Below are 11,694 nucleotides of genomic sequence, written 5' to 3' on the forward strand. Positions count from 1 at the left end.
TCGCCCCCACCACCACTACCACCCCACCACCACCACCGCCACCATCACCACCACCGCCACCACCATCGCCGCCGCCACCACCAGCACCGCCACCAGAACCATCACCCCAGCAGCACTACTGCCGCCACCACCACCACCACCACCACCACTGCCACAACCGTCACCGTTACCACCACCACCGTCGCCCCCACCACTGCCACCACCACCACCACCACTACCACCCCAGCACCACCACCACCACCGCCACCACCACCATCACCACCACCTCCACCACCACCATCGCCACCACCACCACCACCATCACATATTTTTATAAGGGTATTTATGTCTTTTAAAACATATTTCATTTCTATTCCTTAAATCAACCAAACACTGTAATATAATTCCTAAAGTCTATTCCTTACGCGAACCAAACAATAGAATACAATTCCTATTCTATTCCTTGCCTATTCCATTCCTTATGGAATAGCATTCCTATTACCTCAAAATTCATTCCGTGAACCAAACGTGTTGTAAGAGTAATTAAAACTGGAATCACTACTACAAAAATAATATAAAAATATGACTTTCCACTATACTTTTTAATAAAAGTATAGTTTATAGTTGAATAGAAAAGATGAAAACTGAATGTATTGTATTGATAAAAACTAATTACAAAGATACAGTATACTAAAATCAATGTTGAAAAAATCTCTAGGCGCCTGGGGACCGCCTAGGGCGCTTAGAGCGCCTAGGCGGGCGCCTAGAACGCCTAGGCGGGCGCCTAGAGCGCCTAGGCCGCCTAGGAGGTCAGGCGCCTAGCGCCTAGGCGCGATTTTTGCAACAGTGACTAAAATATATATAGTGAGGGAATCACAGGGAGGATAGGGAGTCATAATCTTACTCAAATACATAGAATCCTAATACTCCGATCTCCCTCAAGCACATGGTAAGCTAGTAACCCGTTGCTTGTTTCTAAGAAAAGAAAATCTATGGTCAGGTAAAACTTTAGTAAGGATGTCAGCAAGTTGATCTTTGGTTGAAATAAAGTTGATTTGAATATCTCCAGAAGCAACTCTATCTCTAACAAAGTGATAATCAATCTCTACGCTTGGTGCGAGCATGAAAGATAGGATTTGCACACATATATGTAGCACCAAGATTATCACACCATAACTTAGGAACAGGAATACCTAGCACATTGATCTAATGTAACAGGGAAAGAATACATATTACTTCAGCACAAACATCTGCTAGAGCTTTATATTCTGCCTCAGCAAAAGATCTGACAACAGTTCTCTGTTTCTTACATACCCAAGACACAAGATTAGATCCGAGACACACAGCATAACCACTAGTAGATTTACGGTCTTCAGGACAACCAGCCCAATCAGAATCAGAAAAAGCATGAAGTTCTCTTGACACTGACTTTCTTATACGCAAACCGAAATCAATTGTCCCTTTAACGTACCTCAATACAATTTTTAGTCGCTCCCAATGTGATGTTGTAGGAACATGCATGTGTTGACAAAGCTGATTTACAGCAAATGATAAGTCAGGTCTAGTAATGGTGAGTTACTGCAGCGCTCCAGCCAGACTCTTGTACTGCATAGAATCATCATACAAATCTGCATTGGAAGGGACAGATTTCGATACAGGAATAGGAGTAGCTAGAGGCTTGCATTCTGCCATACCTGCTCGTTTCAGAATATCTGTCATGTACATTTTCTGAGAAAGCATAATTTCATCATCACATTTAATCGTTTCAATCCCAAGAAAAAAAAAAAAAAACAAGTTCACCCAGATCCCTGATCTTAAATGCAGTAGATATTTTCGACAACAAATTATTCACCAAACTTTTATCACTCCCCATCACAAGTATGTCATCAACATAAACCAATAAATACACAGATGCAGAGTCCTGCGAGTAATGAAATAGAGAGAGATCTGTCTTTGATGCCTTAAACCCAATCGATAGTAGAAACGTGTGTAGGCGATTAAACCAAGCCCTAGGAGCTTGTTTCAATCCATACAAAGAACGTTTTAGCAGACAAATATGATTAGAGAATTGAGCATTAATATATCCAAGGGGTTGACGCATGTAAATAGTTTCAGTCAGATTTCCATTCAAGAAAGCATTATGAACATCAAGCTGCCTAATAACCCAACCATAAGATGCCAAAGATAAAAGTAACCTGACTGTAGTGGGTTTCACCACTGGGCTGAATGTTTTAAAGAAATCCTGACTAGACACCTAATTGAACCCTTTTGCTACTAACCCACTTACATCCAATAACATTCATATTTGACATGAAAGGAACAAGGCACCATGTTTGATTCTGTAGTAGAGCATTGAACTCTTGATCCGTTGCGTCACGCCACTCAGGATACTTAACTGCCTGCGTATAACATGTTGGCTCAGTGGGACAAACCTGTGTAGTTAAAGTTTTAGGAGGAGCTTGAGACTGACTCCTAGTGGCCATGACATGGGTGCGAACGTTTGGCCTTGTGGACAGACCTCGAGGACGGCCTTGAGGTCGTGGTGCGGCTGCCTCGGGCATTACCTCAACTGACGGAGCCGTGACAGCCGAGTCTGTGTGGTCAGTGGACACGGGTTGGCACGACTGTAGAATCGACTCAACCCAAGGAGAAGATCTTGAGACCAAAGGTTTCTGCAAAACATTCTTAGTAGCAAAAGGAAAAACAGTTTCATCAAACTACACATTCCTACAAACATATATCTTATTAGTCTGTAGACCATGCACCTATACTCCCTAAAAGACTCAGGATAGCCCAGAAAGACACAAGAGGAAGATCTGTAGGACATTTTATGACGATTATATGGTCTTAAGTGAGGGTAACCGAGACAGCCAAAGACACGAAGGAAAGAATAGGATGGAGGAGACTTGTGCAACATATGATGAGGACTAGAATTGTTTAAGACACTGGAAGACATTTTATTAATCAAATAAACAGCAGTTTCAAAAGCAAAATCTCAAAAATGAGACGGAACAAAGGCATGAACGATAAGAGTGAGCCCAATTTTGACAATGTGCTTGTGTTTTTGTTCAACACGTCCATTTTGCTCATGAGTGTATGCACATGATTGTCAATGATTAATGCATAGTTGCACAAACAAAGAATGTAATTTCTTATATTCAGCTCCTAGATCAGATTGAATGAACTTGATTTTAAGATTAAATGAACGCTCAACTAAAGCACGAAATTTATCAAATATGACATAAAGATCATATTTCTGCTTCATAGGAAAATACTAGGTGTAACACCCCCAATTTTTAAAACATTTAAAACCAACGAAATAAAGGTGGATCTATCATTATCCATCCAAACAAAGCGGAACTAACAACACAAGTGTTGGGGTGCTATGCCACGTCTAGGTTTGAGAACCTAGACGCATAGGCTAATTTACTAACCAAAGCATAAATCCACAAGTTCATAAGCGAGTACAAATCAAGGCACGCAGGCCAACCAACAACTGCTAACTATCTAAGCTAGATCCTCGTATCCATCTAGCACGCTCAGAAGCTACAGATCTGCACCTGAAAAATAAACGGTGTAACAACCGTCATCGAATAATGTTGGTAACCCACTCCAACGCGTTAAGTACAATATAGGTAGATATAAGAAACCATTTTGAAACCGGAATACGTATATAATCCTAAACAAACTCTAGCTTCAAAACCAAGATCAAGACTCAAGGCATAACAACAGTTTTAGCATTACGAATCAGCACAAAGACACTAGCATGCATCCTAACTCACAGGATAAGATAATCACAAGGCTCAGCAATAACAAACAATAACAACAACAAGTCACAACGACAAGCAAAGGCAACAACAACAATAACATCACGATCCAGCCTTATACCAAGTTCCAACATTTACTCCTCTCCATCCTTATATCAGTACCAACCTGTACCTCCAGTCCACCCTTATAACACCACCCCCTTATCCCTCCGGAGCACTTCATGGCTCCCCTCCAACATATCTCCAACATGCTACCGATCTGATAGCACCGCAGTGCCATTCACATGATCCGTGCCTCTAGCACCACTACCAAGGGGTCAGCACATATAGCTCTGACATGGCACCGCAGTGCTTATAACTTGATCTATGCCTTTAGCAAACTAATCAAGGTTGGTCTGTGCCTTCAGCACGATAACCGAATGGTCTGTGCCTTTAGCACAATAACTGGGCACTCGTTGTGCCAAACTCCAACAATTCTTTTTTTCTACCAATCACATCCATTTCTCATCGGGTACAATCAATCAATCAAGATGCACAACAACGCAGTGGCCACCGCTTAATATCAACAACAATCAATACACATCAACACATAGCAATGGATAATCAAAGGGAAGGCACAACAATCACCTCAACAAGTGACATCAACTTAACACGCAACCCACAAGATATAGTCTAAACTCTATTTCCCAAGCTAACGAGACAACCAAAGCACCCACGGGATCATACAATCACGACCCATAACTCCTAAAACGGTACCCGAAATATCAAACGAGACACGTAAACATCAAACGGGGCACGGGGAAACACAAAACGAGACCAAACAACGCACCACCCCGCCTGTACCAACGGGTGTACTGCGGGTGGTCAACCACCCGCCGGTGGGCGGTACCATGTACCAGTGGGTGGTCGTCCACCCGCCGGCCGCCCGCTGGTACCATGGTGCGTACCTGATGGGTGGTCAGGTGGGGGTTCGTCCCCCGACCGACCCCCCGCTGGTACGATGGTAACTTGGCACTTTTCCCACCCGGGAATTCATCCGGTAAACCCAAAACCAAGTCCGAATACATCCCAATACACAACAACAACAACAATATAGACTTGAATCACAAGAAATAGGCCATGAAGCCAACACAAACAAATCCTAAATTCATGCTCCTAACATATCAAGATTCAAGAATCAATTCCTCAACATGCAAGAATCACAATAACATCAAGATTCCATCCAACAAACCCTAATAACAAGCTCTAGACATGCCTAAACATAGAAACACACATACAATCCATCACAACATCAAGATTATCAAATAAACACACCATAATCCCTAGGCAAAGCTCTATCAAGACTCAATCACAGAATCACACATATAATTATCAAAGGAGCCAATAATCAAGATATAGCAAGGAAAATAGATTTTGTAAGACATGGGTTACCTCTTAGCCTTAATTAATCCTCCCTTAGCTATTAAGGTTCTTCTCTAAGATTTCCCTCCGATTGATCTCCCTAGGCTTGGTGGTGGGGAAGCTCTTCGCCCGGTCTCTTGGGAATAATTTCGTATAATATAACTATGGGTAGTAAGGGTTCTAATTGCTTTCTAATCCCTTATTTATAGAGCTAGGGATCTTTAATTAGAATCTGAATAGTAAAGGCCTACTTTCTTTATTCCTAATAGATATATAGGTCTAGGATTCCTAATTAGAATCTGAATAGTAGAATGTCTACTCTCTTTATTCCTAGCAGGTTTAAGGTTTTTAATATAGACAAGGGTCCACGGTCCATTGTGGACCATAATAATTAACTAAGGAGATTCTAACTAAATTAAATCATTTTCAACTATTCTTAGCGGGATTAATTACATAATTAATCCGAGCTTGAAGATCGAAACACGGGGTGTTACACTAGGTGTAACGAGAATAATCATCAATAAAGATGACAAAAAAACAATAATCATTAGAGGATAGCAAAGGAGCTGGTCCCCAAATATCAGTGTATATCAAGTCAAGAACATCGAAACTATTAGACTCAACACGTGCTAAAGGGAAACCTGCAGATTTTCCCAATTGACACGCTGAACATAAATTGGAATTACAACGAATAGTACGACTAGAGCCACTAACCGAACAAGACTGAAGAATTTGAGTAAGGACACGCTGATGAGGATGACCCAAACGATCATGCCAAACCGAAGTGGAAGCACGAGCGGAGAGAAACGCGGAACATGCAAAGTGTATAGGCCACCTGAACTACTGCCCCGTAGGAGGATTTCCTTGGTGGTGATATCTTTCATAAGAAAAAAAAAGCATGAAACTCAAAGAACACATTGTTATATGTAGCAAAACGCTGAACAGATAATAAAGAGGTAGACATGTTGGGAACATGCAATATATCAGACATCGTAAAAAACCTAAAAAGGGTATAAAAAGTAGCATAACCAACACGACTAATAGACATGGCCATACCATCACCGACACGTAAAGTGTCATTATCAGTGTACTTCTCCATGGTTGAAAGGGTAGCTATGTATGGAGTTGCATAACTTGTGGCTCTAGTGTCAGGAACCCAAGTATGAGAATTTGACGAGGTTTTAGCATCCAAACCATTCTAAAACACCAAATTAGCCTGAGAACTCAGAGTCCTTGAATAGCGCCAAAAACAATTGGCTACCGTGTGATCGAAACCATTACAAATTTGACACTGATCATCAAAGAGCCGAATACAACTGTTTCCCGTGTGACCGAAACCATCACAAATTTGACACTGTTTATTAAAGCGGCAAAAACAATTAGCTCTCGTGTGCCATGTGACCGAAACCATCACAAATTTGACACTGAACTTTAAAGACGCGTCCGCCATTCTGCTGACGCCAGTGCGGATTGCTATGACTCCAGCTCCCACTGCCTTGTTGCGTGATTTCAGAAATTTTCTATCTGAAATTGTTTGCTGGCGGCCATTTCTTTCTGTAATTCACTTGCAATCCGTGCAAGGCGAATTTCTTTGGGGAATTGCGACGTTGTTTTCCCCCTTTGTTAATTACGTACGCAGCCGGCAGAGGTACAGAAGGTGGTGCACTTTAAGCAATACGAGACATGCGTTGATGTTGATGTTGTGCCGACATGTTGATCATGCGCCACCCTTGATCTGCATGCATTGAGGAGAGAATTCTTGAAGAATGAAACTACAAATCAAGCTTGATTATTCTGGACGTTCATAATGTCCGGAATTAGTTACGAAATCATAGGATTTTTTGTCCTTGTTTTTTTTAAAAAAATTGGAGATGACAATATTAATTATCGTGAACCCTAGCTAACTGATACAAGCTGAGAACTGAATGTATTGTATTGATCAAAACTAATTACAAAGATATAGTATACTGGAATATATATAGTGAGGGAATCACTGGGAGACTAGGATAAGGAGTCATAATCTAGCTGAAATACATAGAATCCTAAGAGAAAAAGTGCGCTAACAAAATCTTAAATAAATACTTAAAAAAATACGACACTTTTGTTTAAGAAGAGTAGCGATTTCTTAAAAAAACGAGTCTACTTTCCACGACATATTCTCTCAGAAAGTGTCGTGGAAAGAGAAAGTGTCACGGAAAGTAATAAATAAAAAAATAAAATAAATTTTTCCGTCGCACTCCTTCAAATAAGTGTCGCAGAACTAATAAACTAAAAAAAAAAAAAAAACTTTTCGCAACACTTCTTTAAAAAATATGTCACGGAAAGTCTCCTAAATTAAAGTCTCCCTTTTTAATAAATCCAAACAGTTTTCGACACAACCTATTTCACAAAAAAAAAAAAAAAAATCTTCTTTTTCTCTCTTCATTTTTGATAGGAATATTTGTGTAATTAGATTTTGATGAGGCGAAGTGTAATCTGATAGGCCGCCATAATTTTATTGTAATTTTATGTTACAGCATCTGGTAAGGATTTTTAGTCAAGGTGAAATTAAAATCAAGGCGTATGGATTTTGATAAAATTTTCGTAGAAGTACACGAAAAATAAAAGGAGAACAAAATTAATTTTGGATCTACAAGGACTGAATGAAAGTTAGTTGATAAGTATTATTTGGAGAAAGGATTACTAAAGTTCTAATGGCAAGATGGTAGAAGTTTTGAGATCCCTTAAGTTAAAGTGTAAGAGTTCGAATCCTTCTAAGAATAAAGAGAAGGAGAACAATGCACAATAAAGTTAAGGGGAAAACAGAAGGGGTTGGGCGTAGAACAATGCACAATAAAGTCAGGGTTGGGCGTTCGAGTGGGCTGATCAACTCGATAGCATACTCGGAAGCGTTCGAGCGGGCTGATCAACTCGATAAACTCGATAGCATACTCGGAAGCGTTCGAGCGGACTGATCAACTCGATAGCATACTTGGAAGACTTTGCTGACTGTAACACCCCCATTTTTCAATTCTAAAACTTGCTAATTATAGTACTTTAAGAATTGAAACATCCATATTTAGATTTCCAAAACAAGAAATTTCTTTATTTAGAAACTATTCGCACATTAACATTTAATTATAAATTCTTGAATAACTTAAAAACCTCAAAGGTGTTACCACCACATCTAACTACCTATGGTTAGATGCAAGGCTAATCTAACTTTATCTAACAAATAATGAAGATTTAAAACGAAATAAAACAAAGTCTTAGGGAAATTCACATTTGTCCCCTATTTTAAATTACTAAGTCTCAAATTAGGAAATCTAACTATTACATTTATTCTCTTCTTCTTCTAACGCGGTCTTTCACTTCAAGCTTCATCAATTCCTGTTCAATTTTTTTTTTTTTTTGTTAAGAAACACATAATAAACAGTGGGGATTAGCAAAACATGCTAAGGGTTACATTGCCCGAAAATAAAATTTAAAATAAAATAAGGTACATTACTTTTAAAAATAACTTTTCTTTCAAACTCACTTACAAAACCTTCTTCACTTCTTCAACAACGTAACCAATCACCATATCAAAATTTACCTTTAAACATTTAATTTCTTTTCCACATAAAAATAATCATTATGGAAGTGCATATTTCACATAAATGGGCAGGGTCCTTTACACTTAGGCCCTAGTGAACAACATCACGTTGAACACTCCACAAAATCCCACTTCCAGTGGAGTATGGACCTAAACCTTAAGTGTAGGGGTGGGAATAGGCCAAGCTTTTGAAAATTAGGCCTAGGCCTGTTAGGAAAATCTAAAGCATATGCTTGGGCCTGAGCCTGCATGTAGGATTTTTTTTAGACTCAAGCCAGGGCCTACAGTAGGCCTGGTCTGGCCTGAAGCCTTTTTAAAACCTATTTAATAAATAGGCTTTTAAAAAAGGCTTCAAAGTAGGTTCTAAATAGGCTTTGAGCCTATTTAAATAGGCTCAAAGTCTATTTAAAGCCTAAATTTTAATATTTACCTGTAAATAATGATCCTATTATCAAATTACATCAACCAATAATCATGAATGACAAAACCAAAATTCATATTTCATAATAAAATTTCCAACAACACAAGTTTAATAAATAAGAGTTCATAATACAAAAGTCCTATCACAAGTTTAACAACAACAGAAATTATAAATCCACAATACAAACATACAAACATTAAACTTAATAATATTCAAACATAAAATGAAAAAGTCATTGCTTCAACATAATCTTCTCTGGTCCATAATTCCCCTACACAATGAAAAAAATTGAGAATAAATAATAAAGTCCATTACAAGTTCAAGTGCTCATAATTCAGTCTCTTAAAGCTTTGAAGAGGTCTAAGAAACTTTGCAATGAGAGGTGATAAATAAAGACATGCAGAAATAACAAAAACAGCATAAACAAAGAAACAAGTATCAAGTATGTATGCTGCTAATTAATATCTTAACGTGCTAATTAAATAGTCAAATGCCTAATGCAGAAGGCATTTTAATATCTTCAAAAGCGGAGATAAATTAAACAAGATAATAATCTGAACAGTATTATGAATGCCTACCTTGCCTCAGCAGTCAGCAGCACTTCAGACATATGTATACAGCAAAGATGTCTGTCAAAAACAACAATAATCAAAAAATTACAAAGACAATGCAAATTGAAGGGATCATGCAGACATATGTATACACTAAACTAAACTAATTACTAAACTAAACTAATTAGAAGAAGAACCAAGACTATGTGGTTTAATGGTACCCAGGTTAGATTTTCATTTTAAAGGTTGTGAGTTCGAGCCTCAGTAGAGGAAAACTGCAGAAAATTAGTAAACTATAAATACTCTGCAAGTTGATTGTCAAGGTTTTTGGAAGGAGCTCCTCAAAAGACTACAAGCAATGTGGAAACCAAAATCAAGAATGGAATAGAATGGAGACCAAATTTCGATCCCTGGACAGGCACTACTGAATCGGCCTAGCGTGGATTAGGATGCCATGTCTCCCCGCGCTGAGTATGACTATAAGTTTCTCATGAAGGTTGGAAGCAAAGTTAGTCGCCCGATTATGATAGATACTACCACAAGCCAAGCATCTAGGGTAAGGAGAATGAGAGCAGTAACATATGAAGGTCTACATCTAATATGCTTCAAATGTGGCATGTACAGTCATAACCATGAGAAGTGTGGAAAGAACACCCCAGAAAACAACGAGATGAACCAGCCAGCCGATCAAGCGGAAGGAGTAGCTCCGGTCACCGGCGAGACAAATGGCCCAGTTCCTGCACGCAACAGTAACAACATGATGAGAATGGAAACCCCCTCAATCAGGCCGAAAATTTTCGATGACTATGGGTCATGAATGATAGTTCAAAAACCGGAAAGGAAACAAAATTACAGGCAAAATAAAAGGGAAACTATGGGGAGTAAAAATGGGAATAACGGTCAGAATGGACGAGACGGTCGAAATCTTGGAGGAAAATAACGTGGATATGATCACAGAAGTGAGAGAAACGCGAAATGGGCCAAGAACTGGTAACAAGCCGCCACCCAAACAAGCTGGGCTGGATAAAGGGAAACGGCCAGCAGTCCAAGCCTCAGAAAAGCAAATCCAAGGAAATAATAGCCATGGGGTCCATAGAAAACAAACCCTATCTGTTACCACATCGAAAAGGAATGAGAGCATCCAACAAGAGAAACGAAGGGAGCCCAATCAAGCAGCTGCTGCGAGTAAGCATACTTTGGTAAGGGGAAATATACGGGGGGAAAAGACAACTGAGACAGTGTGCCTAACCTCGGAGGAAGACGACCTCAAACTCTTACTTGACGAGGGTGCAATCTCTGAATACACGAATGACCCTCCCGACGACAACATGCGACTCAACGTAACTTCAGAGACCAATGCGGTGATTGGTGGGGATAGCGCTGAGAGTTCAGACGGGGGAGAGATGAAGATGGAGCTCTAAACTGCTCCATCCCAGGTTTTTTCTTCGCCTCTATTTTTGTGTTGTGTTTTTCTCTTCTGTGCTATTTTTGTTCCCTTTCCTTTTGTTTGTTTACATGATAGTTATAACCTTGAATTTTCAAGGAGCGGCCTCAAAGAGCTTCATGAGGACCGCTAGATGGATTATCAAGAATAACTCCCCTGAATTCTTTGTCTCCTGGAAACTAAAATGTCAGGAAATAATGCTGATCACATCTGCAAAACTTGGCTTCGATAGATGGGTCCGAGTAGAGGCACTTGGTTACAGTGGGGGCATCTGGGTTTTGTGGCGTGACTCAACACATATTGAGATCTTGAATTCCCACTCCCAGTTTATTCACATGCAAGTAACGGATAATCGTAAGAGAGGTTGGTTTTTTACAGTTGTGTATTGTAGCCCCAACGTTCAACTCAGAAAAAGATTATGGGAGGACCTGAGCCAATCTAAAGTGACGGTAAATGGCCCTTGGATTCTAGCGGGACACTTCAACGCAATTATCAGTTCGAACGAAACCTCTAACCAGACTGGAGAAGGTACCTACAGAAATGCAGACTTCAGAAAC

The 11,694-nt window shown here is 39.6% G+C and overlaps 1 protein-coding gene across 1 annotated transcript; it reads right to left on the reverse strand.

Annotated features, from left to right (window-relative positions):
- Positions 1–1,185: 1,185 nt before the first annotated feature.
- On the reverse strand, positions 1,186–3,880 carry LOC109147319 (uncharacterized mitochondrial protein AtMg00810-like). The gene is made up of 4 exons (XM_019294981.1): positions 3,762–3,880; positions 1,832–2,135; positions 1,559–1,707; positions 1,186–1,411 (listed from the first exon to the last, which is right to left on the reverse strand). The coding sequence occupies exons 1-4, from the start codon at positions 3,878–3,880 to the stop codon at positions 1,186–1,188; spliced, it is 798 nt and encodes a 265-aa protein (XP_019150526.1).
- Positions 3,881–11,694: the final 7,814 nt, after the last annotated feature.

This window comes from Ipomoea nil, unplaced genomic scaffold, assembly GCF_001879475.1.
Source record: "Ipomoea nil cultivar Tokyo-kokei standard unplaced genomic scaffold, Asagao_1.1 scaffold1993, whole genome shotgun sequence".
NCBI classification, from domain to species: Eukaryota; Viridiplantae; Streptophyta; class Magnoliopsida; order Solanales; family Convolvulaceae; genus Ipomoea; species Ipomoea nil.